The sequence below is a fragment of the Ursus maritimus genome, unplaced genomic scaffold (assembly GCF_017311325.1).
Source record: "Ursus maritimus isolate PB19 unplaced genomic scaffold, ASM1731132v1 scaffold_1, whole genome shotgun sequence".
NCBI lineage: Eukaryota > Metazoa > Chordata > Mammalia > Carnivora > Ursidae > Ursus > Ursus maritimus.
This window is the reverse complement of record NW_024423343.1, coordinates 100,494,541-100,518,620: the sequence shown is the minus strand read 5'-3', so window position 1 is coordinate 100,518,620 and position 24,080 is coordinate 100,494,541. Positions and strand designations below refer to the sequence as shown.

At 43.4% G+C, this 24,080-nt stretch overlaps 1 protein-coding gene across 2 annotated transcripts; it reads left to right on the top strand.

Annotated features, from left to right (window-relative positions):
* Positions 1-2,948: 2,948 nt before the first annotated feature.
* NIFK (nucleolar protein interacting with the FHA domain of MKI67) lies at positions 2,949-13,366 on the top strand. 2 transcript variants are annotated; one of them, XM_040619073.1, is made up of 7 exons: positions 2,949-3,129; positions 4,079-4,216; positions 8,407-8,515; positions 10,261-10,472; positions 11,468-11,533; positions 11,656-11,730; positions 12,835-13,366. In XM_040619073.1, the coding sequence occupies exons 1-7, from the start codon at positions 3,025-3,027 to the stop codon at positions 13,021-13,023; spliced, it is 894 nt and encodes a 297-aa protein (XP_040475007.1). In that variant the 5' UTR covers positions 2,949-3,024; the 3' UTR covers positions 13,024-13,366. The 2 variants fall into 2 exon arrangements, with proteins under 2 accessions (XP_040475007.1, XP_040475013.1); XM_040619079.1 differs by lacking the exon at positions 11,468-11,533.
* The last annotated feature ends 10,714 nt before the right edge of the window (positions 13,367-24,080 follow it).

Here is a 24,080-nt window from a genome sequence, read left to right as displayed (position 1 = left end):
TGAACACCCAGGAGCTCCTCCAGCACCTGCCAAGATAGGCCCAGGCCCTGTGCTTTCCTCAGAAAACCATTTCAGGCTCTACCCATCATGTGACCTGTATTTGTTTCCTAGGGCTGCCGTTACACAACGGCCACAAACTGGGTGGCTTAAAACAACAGAAATCTGTTCTCTCACAGTTTTAGAGACTTTAGAAATCCAAATTTGAGATGTTGGCAGGACCGTTGTCTCTCTGAAGGCTATGGAAAGAGTCCTTTTTTACGTCTTCCTAGCTTCCGCTGGTTGCCAACAATCCTTGGTCTTCCTTAGCTTGCAACTACATCACTCCAGCCTCTGCCTCTGTCATCAAGCGGCATTCTGTGTGTGTGTGTGTGTGTGTGTGTGTGTGCGTGCGTCCAAATCTCTCTCTTTTTATAAAGACACTAGTTATTGGATTAAGGCCCATTCTACTCCAACATGATCTCATCTTAACTTGATTACACCTGCAAAGGCTCTGTTTCCATCCCATGTACCAGGGGTAAAGACTTAAATCTATCTTGGAGGGTGGGGGGCGGACACAATTCAACCCAGTACAGTGATCAAGCTCCAAATCTCTACTCCTGTTACTCAAAGTGTGATCTATGGAGCATGGGGATCGCTCCCAGGGTTTTGTTACAAAGCAGATTCTGGTTCGTAGGTCTGGGAGGGGGCCCCGGATTCTGTGTTTCTACTGTACAGACTTACCGTCCACCATTCCCACATATATACCTGGACATCAGCTAAACTCAGCCCTCGCTGATGCCAGAACACTGCCACCAGGATCTCCCTGACCAGCTCTGTTTGGGCTACTGCGATAGCCTCCTGTCCCTGCCTTCTCTGTGTTAAAAAACAAAATACAGGGATGCCTGGGTGGCTCAGTCAGTAGAGCATGCAACTCTTGATCTTGAGGTTGTAAGTTCCAGCCCCACATTGGGTGTAGGTTACTTAAAAATAAAATATTTAAAAACAAGCAAACCAAACACAACCAAGTAAATTTGAAGATCTAATTGGCTTTATTAAATGGTGCGTGAATATGATGAATACGGCACCAACTGAGCCACCCAGGCTCCCCTGAAGTTTTCTTTTTAGCTTCTGCAGTCCACCCTCCACCCTTACTAGAGTAGTATTATTACCACCAAAGTGGGTCCACTCCCTGGTGAGCTATAGACAGAAACTATACTAGGTGGTTGCCTCACAAGGTCACTATCTTTGTACAAACAAAGAGATTGTGGGAATGACTTCCAAAGCCTTGACTCCCTGAACAAAGAGAAGCAGGCCCCTTTTATTAGGCCTTGACATGAATATTGAGGGGGATTTTACCATTATAATGAGGCTGAGCACTTTCCGAATCATCTGTCAGGCACCATCCTCAAATGTTTCTTTTTCTGTTCCAGCAGTTGGTTAGCTCCTTTCCAAAATGTAAGACCGACAGGCAGAAGCTTCTAGAGTTTCTTGAGTTCAGGAGGTCAGTTCTAAGTTCAGAGGGCCAGTGACAGTAATTTAAAGGTATAAACAGCCACAGCTTTGCTTAAAATCCTCACATCGGGGGCGCTTGGGTGGCTCAGTGGTGTAAGCATCTGCCTTCTTTTTTTTTTTTTTTTTAAGATTTTATTTATTTATTTGACAGAGAGAGACAGCCAGTGAAAGAGGGAACACAAGCAGGGGGAGTGTGAGAGGAAGAAGCAGGCTCCCAGCGGAGGAGCCTGATGTGGGGCTCGATCCCAGAACACTGGGATCACGCCCTGAGCCGAAGGCAGAGGCTTAACGACTGCGCCACCCAGGTGCCCCTAAGCATCTGCCTTCAGCTTAGGTCATGATCCCAGGGTCCTGGGGTCAAGCTCCCTGCTCAGCGAAGAGCTTTCTTCTCCCTCTCCCTCTGCTCCTCCCCCTACTTGTGCTCTCTCTCTCTCTCTCTCAAATAAATAAAATCTTAACACACACACACACACACACACACACACACACTCTCACATCGCCTTATGTTTACAATAAAACCCAAGCTTGAAACGTTGACAGGCAGAGCCCTGGAGCTCCCCTCACTCCTCACCCTTTGACGCTCACTGGCTGAACTCCAACTACACTGGCTGGTTCTTTCTTTCCAGTTCTAAGGACAGTGCACATGGGGTCCCCCCTACCTGCACGGTGAGCTTCCAGGTCTTCACACATGGCTCCTTAGAGCCTTCAGGTTTCTATTCAAATGCCACCCACTCTGAGGGGCCCTTCTTGGTCACCCAACATGCCTCTACCCCATGGGGCTTTTACGTCTCTTACTTCACCAAGCCCACTCCAAACATTATTTTCTACCTTCACCCCCAATCTCTAAGTTCCCTAGGGCAGCAACACGAGGACACAGTAAGGCCTCAAAAAATGAGTATGTGAAAGAAAGAAAATAAAAAAATTAAAGCATGATTGGCAAGGGGGGATAGGGTGGCTGGGTGATGGACATCGGGGAGGGTATGTGTTGTGGTGAATGCTGTGTGTTGTGTAAGACTAATGAATCACACACCTGTACCCCTGAAACAAATAATACATTATATGTTAATAATTTAAAAATAATAATAGAAAGAATTATTGGCAAGACCTCTAGTGCACGGATGTTGTTTGGGGCTTTATTTTTATTTTTATTTTTTTATAATAATTTTTTATTATGTTATGTTAGTCACCATACAGTACATCCCTAGTTTTTGATGTAATGTTCCATGATTCATTACTTGCATTTTTAAACCTCTCTTTGAAATTGGCTGGCCGCAATGTAAGCACGAGCAAGCTACATTTCGCACGTTTAGACAGGTGGCGGGAATGAGAGCGAGGCCAAGCGGCGCCCAGCCAGCAGGGGGCAGCCGAGCTCCCTCCGGCCCCTCCCAGGCTCCGCCTCTCCCCCCCCACCATATGTCCCGCCCCCGCGCCTCACCGCGCGCCTCTCCCGCCTCCACTTCCGCTTTGGGTGAGCTCAGAGCTCGCCGTTTCCGGCGGCGCCGCGTGGAGCTCTGCGGCTTGGAAGCCGTCGCCATGGCGGTCTTTGCTGGCCCGGCCAAGCCGTTCCTGTCGCTGAACCCGCAGGAAGAGGCCAAGTTTCAGAAGGAGGTGGCGCAGGCTCGCCGGCGCGCCAAGCAGGTGAGCAGCCACCGCGGATCGGACTGAGAGGAGTGGGCACACGGGTCCGCGTCTGGTTCCCTGCCCTGGCGCGTCTCGTCCTCCTCACACCTGTGCTCCCTCCAGCCTCTCCCAGGGTGGGCCGCAGACCTCACGAGCTTGAAGGCCAGCGTCTCCCCGAGACCGACAGGGTTATGCTGATTGGGAGATGGGGTTTGGCCGTGTAGGCCTTAGGGTCGTCTTACGGAAATACGGGGGAGGTAATTGGGGTGATGCAAGAGGAGGGCCAGCTGTTGGGAATGGACTCTCAAACCCCAAATCCTCCTGAGGTTAGAGCTGCCACTCCTCCGCTTTGCCCCCGAATTTGGGAGGTTTGTTTGCCTGGTTGGTGATTTTGAAGTTCTTAAAAGACAAAGTTTGCCGAGTTCCATTTACTGACTATGGCCCCTGGCATCAACTTATATTTGCCTTGTTTTTTAGCATAAAATACACGTTTGGAAAAGTTAAAAGTGCTTGTTATGGAAGGTAAGGGAATGATGACCGAAGTGCTGAAAGGTTGGTGGGCATTGTGAAGGACAGTGTCTCGAAAATGTTCGGTTAGGCGGGTGTGAGGCAATGGTGATCCGCAAGCAAAGTTGAAGGGTACGTTTATGTGGAGTTTAGCCAGATTTAAAGTGATGTGTTCACAAAGATTTACTTGCCTATGCATTGATTCAGCATGTAGGTATTGAGCGTTTACAGGGTGCCGGGTGCTGCAGTACCGGCTAACACCCTCCACTACTTGACTGTTGTCCTCCTGAGAAGGTAGACGTTAAACACCTAATTTTTCAGCTACTATTCTGTAAATGGAAATATAAGGCAGGTTTTTGATCTTTTGTCTTGGACTGGGAAATTGGGGTTTTACAAGTGGTGTTGCAATGTGATTTTTTCTTAATTAAAATTTGTATTTGCCTGGTCTATATGTCTTCAGCCACAGGAGAAAGAAAAACTGACTCCTGGAGTAATCTATGTGGGCCACTTACCTCCAGCACTTTACGAAACCCAGATTCGGGCATATTTCTCCCAGTTTGGCGCTGTTACAAGATTCAGACTGTCCAGAAGTAAAAGGGTAAGATTAAATTAGATTTTGTTTCTTACAAGTATGTAAGTTTTGACAGCTTACAGAATGTTCATATATTATTGTTTGTCACAGTGCATTTCAGAAAGGGTAAGATTTAGAACCTGAAACTGAAAAGAGCAAAATCAGTGTTACTGTAAATGTTTGTTTTACTATTAGAATTGCCCCAAATCCTCAAGTTAAATTGATAATCCTGATAAATGAGTTGTACTTATTCTGTGGTTACTAAGCCAGGTATACATGAGCTTCTGTTTGAGGATCAAGTATGAACATCTTCTTGTGTTAGCCTCTGGCACAGACATCCCTTTAATAGCAAAGGTTTGTACAGTGAGTAGTTAAGAATAAGGAGATTGAAGCCAGACCACCTAGGTTTGAGCGCTGGCTATACAGGTCACTAGTTGTGTGACCTTGGACATACTATGTAATTTTCCTATGTTTCAGTTTTCTAGTTTGTAAAATATGAATAAAATACCATCCACCTCCTAGGAAAATATAATCAAACATTAAGGTAACAAATGCAGAGTTCTTAGAACAATATCTGATACAGTAAACCCTTTATAAATGTTATTGTTATATTGTACCTGCCTCCTAATAAAGAAAAGTTTGTATGGTTTGTTTCTGAAATAGAGGAATGGCCACTTTATTTTCTTCCCTGCACACATCCACTTTTGGTTGTAACCATAGACCTCTCACTGTTGGAATCTGTTTTTTCTTGATAGAGTTTTTCCACATTTTGTCAAAGTTAAATTTTATATTTGATTTGGTATGTGAGGGGATAGGGTATGCATCCACCATCTGCTGGTTGTGGTAAAATCACAGATACTAAGTTATGTTGTCAATGCAACATGTTTGCATTAAAGAGGATTTTAAATTTAAAATGCCCTAGTATCTCTTCCATCCTAACCAAAATAACATTTTGCCTGTATTCCTCCCCTTGTTTTTCCATTTCCTTATTTATAATGGTTGCTTATTATGTGGGTGAGATATTTTAAACATCCCAAAGTCTGCTAGAGTGTTTAGTGGCTATTTGGTAATCCACCATTCACTTTTATCAAATATCAACTTGATCTCATACTTGTTTCAGATCTTTGTTCTTTAAGAAATGAATTATAGGTAGACTTGAGGGTCCATTTGCCCCTTCCCAGTCCCCTTCATTTTTTCCCCTTGTCCAGGGAATTACTATTCATGAATCCAGTGCTCTTCATTACTCTGTGTTTTAAATTTTTACCACGTGTTCATGTCTGAATGAATATACATTGTATATTTAAGTCTATATTTTATCATTCTTTAACTTAATTTTTTCATTAATCTGTTTATAACTTTGTCCATGAAACTCCAGTGCACTCATCGTCGTGGCTGTGTTCCTTTGCTTGAATATATTAAAGTTTATCCATCTTCTTATTAAATATTAGGGTTTTGGTTTCGTGGGGGTTTTTTTGGTTTTGTTTTGTTTGTTTTTACAATTATAGATGAAACTGGTAGGGACATTGTTTGTGCGGGTGTAGGCATATTTTTCTAGAACAGCATTTTCCAGACTTTGGACCCACCATAAGAAGTAAGTTTTACAGCACAAGCCTGCACACACATACCTGTATGTAAACATAATTGAAATAAGTCATATGAGGCAATACTTAACCTTTCTATTCTTTGGTTTTTGCTTTTCTGACCCACTAAATTGATTCTGTTGCCTTTTTAAAGGTCACATTCTGAGTTTGAAAATTACTGCTTTACAGAATATCCTGAGTCACTGAGTATAGAATGCTCATGATTTTTGTATCTGCCTTACTCTGTGACATTTAATATCATTATGTGTGTATTGGCCATTAGAACTCCCATCTTCTGTGAACTGCCTGTTCACATGTTTTGCCCTTTTTTTACTGTTGTCTTTTCTGAAAACTTTTTTCTGCATTTTCTGGGACATGATTTTGCAAATGTTTTCCCAGATTGCAGTATAGTCATTGTTCTCCTCACTTTTATATTTGAAAATGTTCAAGCCTGCAGGCAGGTAGAAAGAATAGTGTGATGAACATCCCTGCCCCCCCACCTGGATTCACCTGTTATTAACATCCTGACACATTAGCTTCATCTCTTTACCTGTCCTCTAGAACATACACTTTTTTGTTTTGCTGAGCCTTTTGAAGAAAGTGACAGTCATAACACTAAATATTTGAACATAATTTTAGGAATAGGACATTTTTCTACATAACTGCAATATAATGTACTGTGCATCTGCATACATCGCCAGTAGTCCCAAATGTCTTTAGTTATTTTTTCCCCTACCCGTCCTGGAATCCAGTCAAGGTTCATGCACTGTATTTGGTTCTAGCTCTTTAGCATATCTTGAACAATCTTCTTGCCCATTTTTGCTTAATTGTTTTGCTTTTCTTGACATTGGCTTTTCTGAAGTTTAGGTCAGTGTCTTACAGAAAGGTTGCTTCTTAAGGAGGTGCACTAAAATTTACCATTTCCAGCATTGTTGTTGCGTAATAAAGGTGCCGTTTCCCCCACTCACACCAATTTTGACTGCTTGCTCAGTACTTCCAACGTTCTAGGATTTCTAGGTAACATAGGTCAAAGTGTTTGGCGCAGTTTTTTGGTTTTTGTTTGTTTAATCTCTACACCCAACGTGAAGCTCAAACTTAGAACCCTTGAGATCAAGAGTCACATGCTCTATCAACTGAGCCAGCCAGGCACTCCTGGCTTTTTTGGTTTGGGGTTTGTTTTTTGTTTGTTTGTTTGTTTGTTTTAAGTCACTTGATGTGTATTTTCAAATCCCTTTTCAGAAGGTTGATATCAGTTGATAATGTGGTACAGTAAGTTGAATATCACAGCATGTCTCTTCCACACCACCATCTTTCCCCTCCCTATTAAGAGCTAGGATTATAAAGAATTTTCGGACATACTAATTTTTACCAAAATCCTCTTGTTGCAGATAACTAAACAGTGGACATGTCCAAGTTGCTGGTTAGTGACACCACTGGTGCTGGAAATGAGCCTCCTGGTCATTGAGTCGTTTCCTGTTTCCATAATTGTTCACCAGTTTTGATCCATATCCAAAGATATGCTTAATGCAAAATTATGAAATATTCCTATTATTACAGGGCGGAAAGATTTGTTTTTTTCTACCCTCCTAGGTTCTCTGGCTGAGACCCTGTAAATCTGTCCTGCTTTTAGGCAAATGGAGGAGGGCAAAGGGCTTTTTTGTCATCTACTACTTCCCATTTGCTTTCAGCTCAAAGTAATCCTTATACCAATGTAAAATATTTGGGGATGGCATGTTCTGCCACCCTGCAGGAACATTTGCATGCTTCACAGACTGTGTGGAGCGCTTATGAATTATTTCTTCATAACAACCCTGTGAGAGTGGTTATTTTGTCCCCATTTAATAGAATGAAAAGCTGAGATTTAATGTTACTTACCTAATTGTCACAGCTGGGAGCCGAACCTGGGCATTTGAATGCTAGAACCCATGCTCTTGTTACTAAGACAGGTGAAAAAATCCACTTTATGTTGTGGTGCTGAGGGCAAGAACCTAGGACATGCATTTCAGAAGATGTTGGCAGCGTCCCTTTACCGTCAGTTGTGAAGATGATCCGTCATTAGTAAACATGAAAATGAGCACATTATTGATTAGCTTGGCAACACTGAGGAGTTAGTTTCTCCCCAGTTCTTAATGTATAAAGTGAGAATTAGATTACCTGCGTTCTTTGCAAAACATCACACTATTCTCTGGGCATTGTTAATACATGAATAAAGTGACTATCCGTGAAATTGGTAATGAGTAAAGGACTGTGGGCCTTACCAGATTTCCTTCATGTGGTAAATTCCAGCTGCATTAGTAGTGTATTTATCATATAATCAAAGTTCTAGGAATACTTCAAAATCAGTGGCATGTCCGACTATTTTGGATCTTTTCTTTCTAATACATTTCATTTTCACGTAATCTCTACACCCGGTGTGGAGCTCAAACTCACAATCCCGAGATCAAGAGTTGTATGCTCTAGAGCCAGCCAGGCACCCCGGATCTTATCTTTTCCCATAACAGCCCCTGCACTGTGCAGTGAAGTTAGAATCAAAGGTGTCATAATGTTATTTGACATTTAAATTAATGGCATTTTAGGACTTCCAAGACCCGTTAGAATTTGATCATTTTACTTTTTGTGGTGGGTTTTCCATTGCAGACTGGAAATAGTAAAGGCTATGCGTTTGTGGAGTTTGCATCTGAAGATGTTGCTAAGATAGTTGCTGACACAATGAACAACTACCTTTTTGGTGAAAGACTCTTAAAGTGTAAGTGCTTTTCTCTTACCCGTGGGATTGCGTGGATGCCTGCTGCTGCTGGATAGCTGTGCTGTGAAAGACACATTACTTAGCTACTTGGATGTCCCACTTCATCTCTGGGATGAGTCTCTTAAGTGTTTAAGTGCAAGGATATGAGTGCATTTTCTAGACAGATTCTAGTTGGAATTTTAAAATCTTCCAGAGTAAGAGCTGTTTTTATGCTAAGGTGGAATTGGGATAAGTTACATTGGAAGAGCAGCTGACCCATCCCTGATGGGATACAGATGGCTTCCTGAGGTATCATTGAGGTTGAAACCTAAAGATTAGATAGGAGTGAGCCAGGGAGAGGGAGTTACCACCCCTGGCTTGATGGGACAGCAAGTGCAAAGTGAGATGTGACTAACCGTACCTACTTGCCTATGAAGGAATGTGAGGAGAATAGCAAGAGATGAGAGGAGGTCAGGTTACTGAAAGCCTGAAAAATCTGGGAGTTTAGAATATATCCTGAGGGCAGTGGGAAGCCACAAATAGATTTTAGTTAGGATAACATGAAAGGCAAGAAGTCACGTTTCAGAGTTCATCTAAATGACATTGACTGCAGCCCTTCCACAAAAGAAGCCACATAAGGAGTAGATGAGTTCATCCTGCAGAAAGTGGAGCTGCCCACTGTGTGTTCCCCGAGCACCCCTGTCTGGAGCTCGGTGCCTCTGGAGGCAGAGTTAACTTTTGGCTTCTCTGTGTTGATGGTGGAGTGTGTGACCATACCTGGTGTCCGAGCCACACACATCTGTTCCCGTAGCTGGTGAGCTGCCCAAATAGCAGCATCTCTCTCAGGTCCTGTTGCTGTGACAGGGAAGCCCAGTGGCCTCATTGAGGTCCTGGGTTCATTTCACACCTAAAAAGCCTGGTTCTTACCAAGAGGAAATGGGGAAATAGATGTCCTAAAATGTGTCAGGGGACCCCATGGGTAGGATCAGTGCTGTGCTGTATCTGACTTTGAAAGATCACAGGAAAGGTTCTGAACTCTGATAAGAGTTCAGATGGAAGATTAGCCACATTGTCTTTTTGTTTTTGAATGGAAGTAGTATATTTAGGAGGTGAGCGCAGGAAAATAGTGGTAGGGAGTAGAGAAGTGAGAGAAGGAATCATTCATTGATGGTGTGTTAGCAAGCACATTACTTCTCAGGCAGTGGGCTCCATCCTGCCAGGTAACACGGGGAGACAGAATTATTCCAACTGACAGGCAAGGGAACTAGGGTATTTATCTATCAACTCCGTCATTGGTTGAGTGTTGATGCCAGCGGTTTTGGCCTGCCTTGCATATGGTCCCAGTGTTCTTCCATAGCCTGGAAAGGTCCCATAAGCAGAGAGCTGGAGATAAGCGGTAAGCTGGCTGAGTCCTGGAGAGGTAGATGCAGTGGAAAGTGATTCCTTGTGCTACATCAGGTCGCACAGCCTGAGGTCCTGGTAGTTCCGGGAACACCAGAGACCTGATGCCACCAAGACATTCCTTTATATGACTCATCTTGTTCACTTACGTATTTCTAGCTCTTGGAACAGTTCTTGGCATTTAATAAACAGATGTCTAATAATAATTGTTGGCTGTATGCTTTTCCTTTAGGTTTCTACTTTGTTTCGGTCTTCTCCATGTAAATGGGAGACATCATCTTGATTATGAGGTGGGGGGAATGACACTGGTGAAAACATTGAAATCTTCTCCCACTTGGTTGAAAACTTCTTTTGTTTAAATATAGGTCATTTTATACCACCCGAAAAAGTACACGAAGAACTTTTTAGAGAGTGGCATGTGCCATTTAAAAAGCCATCATATCCTGCAGTGAAACGGTATAATCAGAATCGGACACTTCTTCAAAAGCTGCAGATGGAGGAGCGATTTAAAAAGAAGGAAAAGTTACTCAGGAAGAAATTAGCTAAAAAAGGAATTGATTATGATTTTCCTTCACTGGTAAATATTCCTTCACAGAATGTTTTTTGTATTTTTTCTTGGGGGTGGGATTTGTACCTCATTATTTATAATGTATTTATGGTTTTATACATAAAGTGTCTAGCCCAGTGTTGTCATGTGCTAGGCTTTGCCTAAATTTTTGAAACATTGCATCGTAGGGTTTTTTTTTTCTCTAAAGATTTTATTTACTTATTTGAGGGCGCGCACAAGTGGCAGGGTGGAGGGGTGAAGCAGATGCCCCCCACTGAGCAGGCAGCCCTACGCAGGGCTGAGCCTCAGGACCCCAAGATCGTGTCCTGAGCTGAAGGCAGACACTTAACCAACTGAGCTACCCAGGCGCCCCTGCATTGTAGTCCTTTCTAAAAGTTTGTTAGAGCAGATCCTATTATCTCCATTATACAGAAGAGGAAACTCTTTAATGGGATTAGCTCGGGGTGCGTGGGTGGCTCAGTTGGTTATCCAGCAACTAGAAGACTGAGTTACCCTCCCTAGGCCCAGTTCCTGGTCGTTAATTCTTTGCTCAAATCCCACACATACTCTTTCGCAGGAGGTGTTAAAAGAGCGGGTTCCGTACTTGTGGGAACCTTGGGGGAGCTGGGACAGTGACGCTGGAAAACAGGCATTCAAGAAATGCCTCTCCGGTAGCCCATTTGCTGCTTTGTGCGAAAGCAGCCCTGCCTCGTCATCTAATCCTGAGCGTGGTCAGGATGGGGACTGCCTTTCCACGGCCTTCTCGTTCACATTTCTGATTCAGCTTGCTTTGCGGCCAGCTCCAGGTTTTGGCCCCACTTCAACCTCTACGGCTGTGCCCATTTGTTAGTTAGGCCCCCTCTTCCAGTTTTGCCCTTAAGATCGTGGGTTTTGCTTTTTAAATTGAAATGTGTCATTTGGGGACGATTTACTGATAATATGTGTAAAGTTCTAATTTACCATTATTTACATTAAAAATGTAAATAATGTGAGACTGCCAGTTCATTTCTTTATGTTTATTTAAGATTTTACATAAAAAGGAAAAAAGAAATGCATCAAACACTGGGCTTCAGAAATCTACAAATAGCCAGGTAAAATTTTATTTGTCGTATTACATGCCAGATAATATGGAAAGATAAATGGGGAATTACATTCAAGACTACTATTGGTGATAAATATGCAGATTGATGAAGTCCCTTAAAATTTATTGAAGGTCTTATCAAAGAAGAAGAAGAAGAAAAAGGTTTCACGTACTCCTGCCACTCCTGAGAAGACTGTGGATAGCCAGGTAAAATTGTCTTCAATGTCCTGGAAATGAGGTATTCTAGAAATGATTTGAAAGAGGAAAAGCAGGGGCACCTGACTGACTTCATTGGTGAAGCACGCAACTCTTAATCTCAGGGTCGTGAGTTCGAGCCCAATGTTGGATGTAGAGATTACTTTTAAAATAAATAAGTAAATAATTTTTTTTGAAGATTTTATTTGAGAGAGAGAACACAAGTTATGGGGAGAGGCAGAGGGAGAGTAAAAAGCAGACCGCCCATGAGCAGGGAGCCCTATGTTGGGCTCAGTCCCAGGACCCTGGGATTATGACCTGAGCCAAAGGCAGATGCTTAACTGACTGAGCCACCCAGGCGCCCCAATAAATATTTTGAAAAAAAAGGAAAAGGAAAGCAGTTCGTGCTGCTGTCACTTTACTAAAATTTCAGATTTCACCTTGTGATTGTTTTGGTAAATCCTCACTGGTGATCTAGCAGATACAGTGGGGGTAGCAAATCCTCACTGGTGATTTAGCAGATACAGTGAGGGTAGCAAATCCTCACTGGTGATCTAGCAGATACAGTGGGGGTAGCAAATCCTCACTGGTGATCTAGCAGATACAGTGCGGGTAACAAAAGTTATTGTGAGGTTATTGAGCAAATCCTCACTGGTGAGTGCGGGTAGCAAATCCTCACTGGTGATCTAGCAGATACAGTGCGGGTAGCAAATCCTCACTGGTGATCTAGCAGATACAGTGCGGGTAGCAAATCCTCACTGGTGATCTAGCAGATACAGTGCGGGTAGCAAATCCTCACTGGTGATCTAGCAGATACAGTGCGGGTAACAAAAGTTATTGTGAGGTTATTGCATTGTTTACCTTTCAGCAAAGTGACTGAGTCAGTAGGGAGAAATGAAGCCACTGTCTTTATAAATGTAAGTCTAGTTTTCTACCTAATAGTCTACAGTGGAGCATATTATGTGCAGCTATTATCACCAAAAGGGGAAAGCAAGCCTGAAATATCACGGCAGCTTGTAAAAATTCAGGGCAGGAGGTATGGGGGGTGGGGAGGTGAACTCATTCCTAATACCTTCCTATATTTCTGTCTTACAACCTCTTATTCGTTGAATCCAGGGCCCCACACCAGTTTGTACACCAACATTTTTGGAGAAACGAAAATCTGAAGTGGCTAAAATGAACGTTGATGATAAAGATAATGAAATCGTTTTCAAACAGCCCGTACCTGGTGTAAAAGAAGAAACACAAGAGACTCAAACATCTACACGTTCAAGAAAAAAAAGACAAAGGAAAAGCAATCAGTGATTCTGAATGTATTCTGTTTCTTCTGAAAAATGTGATTTTGGTGTGAGGGCGAATTCTTTGTATTTAACTAGATGCAATGGAATGCAACCATCGACAAGGTTCTTGGAGGAAAAACTGTCAGTTCACGTCAGTACGGAAGGCAGTCAGTAGCTGGCTTACCTGCCCTTGCTGAACTGCGAGGGTGCCCAGCTTGCAGGAGCCGGGCTCACGCTGCCTCTTTGTCCTGGTCTCTCGTTTTCTTTGCAGATTTCATAGCTGTCTTTAGTAACTCTGCCTGGATGGAAAAGTCACCATTTACTGCAGCTTTTGTTGTTATCATCAAATAAAATAAAATCTTGCTTGACCGTCTGCGTGGTTCTCTGTTAGGCGTGCACCTTTAACGCATAGGGCACTTCAGTGTCGTGTGCTTGAAACTGGACGTTAATTACATGGAGGGAGAGAAGTACATGTATGTGATCACTTTTACCATGTTAAGTTAGTTTTGGGTGGGTTAGCAAGATTTAATAACCGTCATTTTGTGTCTGTATCATGGATGTGGAATTGTATTTCAAGAATCAGTGACCAGCAAATAAATTTTTTCTACAGTTCATTTGTATTCAGATGGGACTTCGATGTCTTTTTTTTTTTTTTTTAAGTTTTACTTAAATTGCAGTGTAGTTAACATTACTAGTTTCAGGTGTACAATACAGTGATTGAACACTTCATACATCACCCAGTGCTTCTCACAAGTACCCTCCTTAACCTCCATCTCCTATTCCCCCATCCCCTCACCCCCTCACCTTTGATAACATTGGTTGGTTCTCTCTTGTTACGAATCTGTTTCTTGGTTTGCCTCTTTTTTTTTCCTCTTTGGTCATTTGTTTTCTTAAATTCCGCATAGGTGAAATCATGTGGTGTTTGTCTTTCTCTCATTTTGCTTAGCGTAATACTCTATTTCCATGTTGTTGCAAATGGCAAGATTTTGTTCTTTTTTATGGCTCTAATATTCCATCGTGAGGACTTGGGTGTCTTCAAGCAAAATAGTAGGTTTTTGCCTTCTCAACTATTTTAAAGTTTCTAATACCCTTGAAATGTGTTTCTGTGTAGCTAATCCAGATTTATTAAAAATGCCCATTGCCACCGAACATTTTTACCTCCAGTATTTGTTAAATCTTTAATAATGAAGTACTGGGCTAGGTGTACTAATACAAGATGTAAACGAGAATTTGTTTCAAGCGTATACAAAGAGCAGATTTTACCTCTAGAATAGACTATGTCCAGTGTAGGGATGCTGGGTGGCTCAGCCGGTTAAGCGTCTGCCTTCAGCTCAGGTCATGATCCCACGGTCCTGGGATCAAGTCCTGTGTTGGGCTCCCTGCTCAGCGGGGAGCCTCCTCCCTGTCCCTCTGCCTGCCGCTCCCCCTGCTTGTGCACGCACGCTCTCTGACAAATAAGTAAAATCGTGCGCGCGCGTGTGTGTGTATACATGTTCAGAATGTATTTGTTGAGTGAATAACAGCTTTCCCTTTTTGAACCGCTTATCAACTTTGGATCTGGGTGTCCCTCTAGTTCCCGTTCTGGGGAACACCAGGGAAGCATGTCATTGCAGCTTCACATTTATCTCCAAAGGGCACATGCACTGAAACTCACATGTATACAGAGCAAGATGAGTTGAATACTTCCCTCTTGCCAGCCTGCAACCCATCCATCCCATTGAGGCTTGGTGCCATTCATCATCACTTAGTATGTAAATTATTTTTAAAATTGCCCTGGAGTTGGGGGGGCGGTGATTCCATCTTTAGCATGTCATGGCCATGGGTATTTTTTGTAAGAAATAGAGCTGAAATTCTGTGGTTATATCTAACTGTGGATTAGGGTCTTCAAGAAAATTCATCAATGTGTGATTTTGCTTTTCAAATTATAGTGAGAAAGACTGGAACTGAGTGGAAAATCTCCGCCAGTAAAATACAAAATTTTGTGGTGATATGGCACAAATGAGGTAAAAAGAGGGTACAATTCAAAACTATAATCAATATGACCATGACTGTAAAAATGCATTTTTTTTTAAGATTTTATTTATTCATTTGACACAGAGAGACAGCCAGCGAGAGAGGGAACACAAGCAGGGGGAGTGGGAGAGGAAGAAGCAGGCTCATAGCGGAGGAGCCTGATGTGGGGCTCGATCCCAGGACTCCGGGACCACACCCCAAGCCGAAGCCAGACGCTTAACGACTGAGCCACCCAGGCGCCCCTAAAAATGCATTTTTTTAATGATAAACATCTGAGTATGTGGAAGCAAAGTATGTGTTGCTATTATATATAATCAGCAAAGAGCTAAAGGAAAAAAGGAAGGAATCCACAGACAAGGTTCAATCAGAGTCCGACGTTTCAGACTCTATTTGCCATAGATAGGGCGGCAAGTGAGCAAACCAGTGTGAAATGAGGTTTTCTGTTGCCAGCACTATTTGGAATATAGCTGCAACCAGGTCCAAGGCAACTGGTCACTGTGACTGGAAACGAGCCTTGGCTGATGAGTGGCATGAGCTGGAAATCCAGATCGGCTGTGCTCAGAGGAATTCCGAAGTCTCCCTGTCCTGCCACAAAGGCCGTCTCTTGTTCTAGGACTGACCTAGGTTAGGTGACCCAGAGCAGTTGTCCCCCATGCAGTGACTGTGATGCAAGTGGCTGCTATCATTTAACCCTGATGGGGTGTGTGTGTGTGTGTGCACGTGTGTTTGTGTGAGTTTTGTAGATACGTATTTTTTTTCACAACATGGGCAGAAATAATCCCACTGGCCCAAACTGAACTATGTCATAGGGCATCCTGTGGACCAAAGGGTGGCTCGCTGTCCTGCGGGCTAAGTCTGACACGGCCTGTTGTGATTTTACATTTTTAAATGTTTGGAAAAATCAAAATCCATAGCAAATGGAAAGGGACAGTCCAAAGAAATTCAGAAGACAGGAACCCACCGTGCAAATTCCAGAGGGCTGTCACTGGCTCTTCTGTTGCTGACAGAACAGCCAAGAGGAGTTGGAAACCCGAAGTTAGGAAGGCTCAACGAGAGCCAGCCGTGGAAGCAGAAGAGGCTAAGCGTGCATCTGAAAAGACAGCAGTGGCTGTCACGAAGCTGGCACCTAAGCAAAGGATTGGGAAGCCTGTGAAGGTGTCTGCTCGCTGAGTTGGTGGCAAACGCTCCGTTGGCGAATCAGATTTTTAAGTAAATGTCTATTTAAAGAATACAGTATGTGTTGACGTTAGAGACTAAGCATTCATCACAGTATCCCCAGCTCACAGGAAAGCAACGGCCAGAAGAGTTAGAATATTTTGGATGGAGTATCTCAGGATGTAATTTCTTGTCCAAAAAAATAAACATGAGGTAGTCACTGAAGTTCCCAGGTGGCTTACTTGTTGGCCCAGCAAGGAAAGCCCTTTACCAGTGATGAGGTCATTAAATTGTGTTTGCAGTGGCTGAAGAAACATGTCAAGATAAAGTAAGCTTTTTATTTATTTATTTTTAGAGAGAGAGCGCATGAGTGGGGGTGGGGGTGTGGGCAGAGGGAGGGAGAGAGAGAATCTTAAGCAGGCTCCATGCTCAGCACGGAGCTTAATCAGCTCCATCTCACAACCCTGAGATCATGACCTGAGCTGACATCAAAAGTCGGACGCTCAACTGACTGAGCCACCCCGGCACCCCCTAAAATAAGCTTTTTAAAACTATTGGCCTTTGGGGTGCCTGGGTGGCTCAATCCATAGAGCATGCGACTCTTGATCTTGGGGTTATGAGTTCGAGCCCCACGTTGGATGTAGAGTTTACTTAAATACATAAGTACCTGCATACACGTACTATTGGCCTTTCAGTGAGAACAGTTGCATGAAGAGTTCAGTTAAAAATAAGGCAATTGATGTTGAACGTTTTTCCTTAGCTCCTGATGACTTAATGGATGTTACTGGCAACTGCTCAGTTGATTATTCAGGAAGTCAATGCCAAGTTTGAAGTGCTAGAGTGACCAACCCATCCCCGGTTTGTCCAGAACATTTCCGGTTTTAACACTGGAGGTCCCATGTTGCAGGAACCTCCCTGGTTCATCCTAGAAATGTCATCCTAGAAATGACTGAAGAATTAGACCCTATGAGTCGTCAGTGTGGAGCAACTATAAGCAAAAATATTTTCAAAGTCGAGAAAAAAAAAAGTAATCCAATACAACCTGAAGTGGAATCTTCCAAGATGTGCCACGCCCAATGGTGGTAAAACGACGTGTGCAACAGAAAAAGGCTTCACTGGACAAATTGACAGCAAAACTGTAAGGTGTTTAAAGCCTATCCACTGCATTATCCAGCAGCAGGTACTTCTCAGAACATATGTGACCCTATCGTGTGTCCCTGACGTACTTCACTTATTCTTGAGGACTTACCCATCATCAGTTCCACGTATTTTTGACAGAGGTAGAAGCTAAATATCCTGACTTGCCCTACCACACAGCAGTTGGACGGCTTAGCAGTGATAAAGTTTTATTGAGACTTTTTGGGTTCAGGGCCAAGGCTGCAAATTTCTGAATGAAAAGAACCTGCCTCAACCATCACTGAACACAGAATAGCTTTAGAGATTAGGTTTGGCTGCAGATGTGATGAATTTAAGTCAATGAATTAAGCTCAGAATTACGAGTCAAAGCACCACCTGTATTTGAAACTTACATGGCACTTATGTCATTTTGATGATTCACATTTGAATGCAAGAAAGTCCCACTGCCTTAGATACTTGCTGTGCTGTCAAAGTTGACACAGAAGTGCTAGTTCCGTACCCACACAAATTTGCAGATCAAACAACAAACGACAGTTCCAGCAGTGTCTTTCAGACCTCGAAACAAGTGCAATGGAGCTGTCCATATTTCAAAACCCATTTAACTGTGGGATCGCAAAACCACCACCTGGCTCAACTGCAGGTGATTAACTGCAATGTAATGATCGCTAAAAGGCAAGTGACAAGATGAGAAGCTAACAGAATTCCGCAAATGCCTTCCAAGTGAGGAATACACTCAAAATCATACTTGGGGATAGATATCAGCACTTGACAGTGCCTATCTCTGTGCAAAGACATTTCAAAAAATGAAATACCAGGATACCTGGCTGGCTTGGTCCGTAGAACATGCAATTCTTGATCTTGGAGTCGTGAGTTCGAGCCCCATGTTGGGTGTAGAGAGTACTTAAAAATGAACTTTTTTTGAAAAATGAAATAGATAAAATCTCATTCCAGATCAACGTTAACAAATGAACATTTGCAAATAAATGATTTTGATGATAGGAAACACTAATTTCACACTTGCCATAAAAATTCAAAATGGATCACAAACCTAAATGTACAACATAAAACTAACCAATTTGTAGAAGAAAACATAGGACAAAAGCTCTATGACCTGGTATTAGGCACGGGGTTCTTAGACATAACACCAGAAGCATGATCCATAAAAGAAAAAAACATTGATAAATTGGGCTTGAACAAAATGTGGAATTTACTCTTTAGTTAAGTTACTGTTAAGAGAATGAGAGGGCGCCTGGGGGGCTCAGTTGGTTAAGCCCCTTCAGCTCGGGTCATGATCCTGGGGTCCTGGGATTGAGTCCCTGTGTCTGGCTCCCTGTTCAGTAGGGAGCCTGCTTCTCCCTTTCCCTCTGCCTCTCAAATAAATAAATAAATAAAATCTTAAAAAGAGAGAGAGAAAGAGAATGAGAAGACAAGGTACAGACTGGGTAAAAATATTTTCAAAGAACTTTTTATCCAGAATAGACCTGTCAAAACAATTAGCTCAAATTGTCCTAGGCAACCCAACTTCTGCCTTCTGACCATAAAGTGGAAACTATAAAATAGACTATTTTCAACATAATGTGAGGTATGTGATAATACTTAACATTTACTCAGCATTTCCATGTGTCAGATATCATGGTAAGCCTTTTAAATATATTAATCTATTCAATCAGAAAAAAAACCTATTAAGTGAATATTTCTTTTCAGTCTAAAAGGAGGGGAAACTAAAGACCAGAGAGCTTACGTAACTTGTCCAAAGATTGTATGTGGTGAGCGGATTAATAATGCTGACTCAAGCCCTTCAAGTTCCCCTCCCACAGGCTGAGCACGAATGCCAGATTGTTAGTGGCTGTGGAAAAAGGGAGAGGTGCAAAAGTCCTGCACCGACAAGGCCTGCTGACTTTTTGAAGTGAAGGCGGAAAGGGGGCACGGGGGCAGGCACGAGAGGAGGCAAATCGGGGGTCTGTTCTTGTGTGACCGGCTTTAAACTGAAAGCAATCTAACGCTAGGTGGCGATAGATCTCAGACACTTCAAATCTACAGTCCACTCCTTTCACGTAAAGAATGCAAGATTATTAAAGGGATTTTTTTTTAAAGAGTTTATTTATTTATTTGCGAAAGAGAGCAGAGAGAGAAAGAAAGCACGAGCGGGGGCGGAGGGGAGACAGAGGTAGAGGGGGAAGCAGACTCCCACTGAGCAGGGAGCCCCCATGCGGGGGTGGGCTCCGTACCAGGACCCTGGGATCATGACTTGAGCCTACGGCCGATGCTTAACCCACTGAGCCCCGCAAGTGCCCTAGCACTTTTTTTTAAAGACCTCCCTGAGAAGCATCCTTCCCCCGCACACACACCACCACGAATTTCTGGATAATTCGAGAATACAAACTGCCACTATCAAATGATTCTTGAGCAACTGGGTGTTCATAATGTCCTTTGGGCAACCGGTTGTTGTTGAAAAATATATTTGCCAGAAGATTTCACATCAGCACAACATCCTGATGCGTGATCCATATAAGTTCTTAGCTTATGAAATTGCATGAAGTTATGAATAAGCAGAGCTTAGGGTAATTTGTGAGCAAATAGTTTTACAATTTGCTGTTCCGCAGTATATATGAGAATCAGATGGTTCTATTTAAAAAGGAAATTTCATGCAACAGAGCTTTGCTTTACTCTTAAACACAATCTTTAGCCCATGGCGTGTGAAGTATTTCCTATTTTCTACTCTCTGTGCTCATTTAGGTTTTAGTTTTATTTATTTATCTATTTATTTGTTTATTTGAGAGAAAGAATCTCAAGCAGACTCCACGCGGAGTGGGATCTTACAACCCGGAGGTCATGACATGAGCCGAAATCAAGAGTCGTACGCGTAACAGACTGAACCACCAGGTTTTACTTTTTGTTCATGAGGCCTGAATTACAAGCATGAAGTAAGCACAGGACCTAGAATATGGGGCATTTTCCTATTCCTTTTCTTTTTTTTTAAGATTTTATTTATTTATTTGAGAGACAGAGAGCAAGAGAGAGACCACAAGTGGGGTGAGGGGCAGAGGGAGAAGCAGGCTCCCCGAAGAGCAGGGAGCCCCATTTGGGGCCTGATCCTAGGACCCCAGGATCATGACCTGAGCTGAAGGCAGATGCTCAACCACCTGAGCCACCCAAGTGCCCCTCATTTTCCTATTTCAATGAGTAAATCTCAGTGTTTGGAAATATTTTTCAAATTATATCTAGGTGATATATTTCTGGCCTTTTTCCTCTTAAAAACAAACAAAACCAAAAACCCAGAACTGTTTGGGGAGTCAGGGCCGTTGGATCCGGAAGTCCCATTGATCCCATCGGAGAATGCTTCCCGTACCTACCTACCAACTGCCCCTGTCCCAGGAGCCAATCTGTTTTATAACGAAATTACTTACCAAGTACCTCTGTGGCCCGCTCTGCTTCTTTCTATTCGTGTTAACAGAAAGAAGCACATGAATTTGCAGGAGTATTAGGGAAGTTACTTTTCTGTGTTGATAAGTGGCCAATTTTAGAATCGCCTTTGTTATAAATAAATCCTGTCAACTCTCCATGCCCAGGAAAAGAAATTGAGACATTTGATACTTGCCAAACATAGTTTCCGTAGCAAATGTGCCATGAGTAATGCTGCTGTTGTCCGGCGGCTCCATTCACAGGTTCTTCTGTGATTTGAGTATTCCAAAGGGAAGTGCTGTAAGGTTGGTTTTGGGGGATACAGGACCTTTGCAAGAAGAACCAAGGAAACACCCCGATGGTCCATCTAAAGGAGAAACCATTCAGATGTTTTTGGCACTAACACAGGGTGACTACTGGCAATTTGTTTCTTCTGCGGGAATGTGTCAATTTCTTCTATTTCAGCTTTAACACTTAGCTAGATGATGAATACTGCGGCGTTTTTTCCTAATTAGCTTTTAAAATATATATATATCCCTTCCAATGCATGCCCGGTATAATAAAAAGTGCAAGCAAGTAGTTGAGTAAAGGCAAGTTGTGTATCCGTTTCTTACCTTGCAAATTTGTACTTAGCCAGTTATCTGATTTGATGTTAAGGCAGAAGCAGTTAGGGGCGCCTGGGTGGCTCAGAAGGTGAAGCATCGCCGCCTTCAGCTCGGGTCCTGATCTCAGGGTCCTGGGATGGAGTCCTGCATCGGGCTCTCTGCTCAGTGGGGAGTCTGCTTCTTCCTCTGCCCCTCCCCCTGCTTGTGCTCTCTCTCTCTCTCTCAAATAAACAAAATCTTAAAAAAAAAAAAAGGTAGAAGCAGCCATATAAAGGCATAAATTCCTCACCTGGCTCACTTTTTGTGATCGTCTGGTGACTTTTTCCTTTTATTTTTTTCAATGTAATTGATTACCTGAAGAGGTAATATATAAAAAGGTACAAAAACTCAAAAGATCCCAAAAGTCATCTCTGTCCTTGCCTGCTCAGCACTCACTGGGCTCCAGCCCACCGGTCATGTGCTCAGCTGGAGAGGGGCTCCCCCACCCCAGCCCTGCAGCTGCTGATCTCCCCAGCTTCTCAATCCCAGGAGGGCCGCCCGATCACTTGAATAAAGAGGACCTGCTTGTTTTTCTGCATCATCTGTTTCAAGTCCTTTTCTAATTTTATTTTTACTTTTTTGTTTTTTGTTTTTAAGAGAGCTCTATGCGGGGCTTGAACTCACAGCATCGAGATCAAGAGTACTACTCCTTTTCTAATTTATTGTGTCTCCCCACTCTACTCCAAGTACCCACATTTCTAAGGGCAGGAGCTTTGTCTTGTTCATAATTATATCCCCAGTGACTGAGACAATGTTGGTACACCCTATTTGTTTCATTAATTCATCCGTTCAAAACATGTATGTTAGCACCTGGTATGTGTCAGGCGCTGGCATTAGCAGTGAACAAAAATCCCTGCCCTCATGCAGCTTACATTCTAGTATTGCAAGACAAGCAATTCTCAAAGAAGTCAAAGAAATATATACTATGGCAGTGCTAAGTAGTGTAGAGAAAAATCAAACAAGAAAAGGGGACAGGGACTTCTAGGGGTGGAAGAGGGGCTGCCATTTCAACTGGGTGGTCAGGAAAGCCTCACTTTGAACGTGACATCTGAGCAGAGACTGCTTAGGGAGGGGAGGGAGTGAGCCCTACAGATCTTTTTTTATTATTATTTTTTAAGATTTTTATTTATTTATTTGACAGAGAAAGGAAGAGAGAGCACAAGCAGGGGGAGCAGCAGGCAGAGGGAGAAGCAGGCTCCCTGCTGAGCAGGACGGACAACTTGGGGCTTGATCCCAGGACCCTGGGATCATGACCTGAGCCGAAGGCAGATGCTTAACTGACTGAGCCACCCAGGCGCCCCGAGCCCTACAGATCTTTAAAAAAAAAGCTTTTCAGGCAGAGGTAACAGCAAGTATAAAGGCCCAGAGGTGGGAGCAAGCATGTTTATTCCAGAATCCTTAAGATCAATGTAGCTGGGGCAGAGTTGGCAGAGGGAGGTGGTAGGAGATGAAAGCTTTAGCAAAGAGGGAAAGTAAAGAGATGCCAGAGGGGGCAGGACCAGGCAGGCTGTTGAAAGCCATTGTCTGGGGGCGCCTGGGTGGCTCAGTCAGTTAAGCATCTGCCTTCGGCTCAGGGAGTGATCCCGGGGTCCTGGGATCGAGCCCCACATTGGGCTCCAGCCCCACATCGGGCTCCCTGCTCTGCTGGGAGCCTGCTTCTTCCTCTCCCACTTCCCCTGCCTGTGTTCCCTCTCTCGCTGGCTGTCTCTCCCTCTGTCAAATAAATAAATAAAAATCTTAAAAAAAAAGAAAGAAAAAGAAAGCCGTTGTCTGACTGGGGTGAGATGAGGAGCACCGGTGGATTTACATTTAAAAGGATTGCTGGCTGTAGTGCTGAGAACGAACTGAAAATGCACAGGAGGAAGTGGATGCTATTGCAGTAATCCCTTGGGCCATCCGTGCTGGTTAGACCAGGTTGAGAGCAGCGCAGAAGTGCCCACATTCTGGATATGTTTTCAAGGTGGCCAAAAGATCTGCTGATAATTTTGATATGGGTGCAAGAGAAATAGAAAGGAGTCCAGTTTGGCAGCGGGAGGAACAGAGAGGCATTAACTGAGATGAAGAAGATGGTGGGAAGATGTTCGAAGGAAGGGCGGAGCTCAGGAGTTACACCTGAGACATGCTGAGTTAGAGGTGCCTATGAGACATCCAGGTGGAGATCCAAGTCTGAAGTCCAGAGGAAAGTTCTGAACTGGAGAGAGAAATGCAGGCTACAGCCCTGAGGCTAAATGGGCTTTCGCAGGAGCAAGTGCCCTGGAACATCCCAGTGTTTAGTGATCAGGGCAGCAAGAAGGAACCAGCAAAAGAAGCAGAAATAGAGAGGTGGAAGGAAGCCAGGGCGAAGGGGTTCCCAATGTCAGGGGGAAAGAGTATTATCAGGGAGAGACTGGCCGTCTGGGTCCCATGCTGCTGGACGCGTCCGGTAAGATGCAGCCTGGGATGGACCGTTGGCTTCAGCAGTGTGCCAGTGACCTTGCAAAAGGATATCGAAGCTCATTTTCAGCCCTGAGATTCTATAATTATCCTTTTAGTTTATGCAAGTTATTATATTTGGAATTAAACAAATACCATGAAGGAAGAGTCCAGGCAGGCTAAAGCGGTCCCCTCATCAGAGGTAACTCGACACTTCCCATATGACGGAGCCAAGGGTAGGAAGAGTGAAGCCCTCCAGCTGTTCTCGATGCTTATTTGTCCTGGGACAGGAACTCTGCTTAAAGAGTCTGGCTTTCAG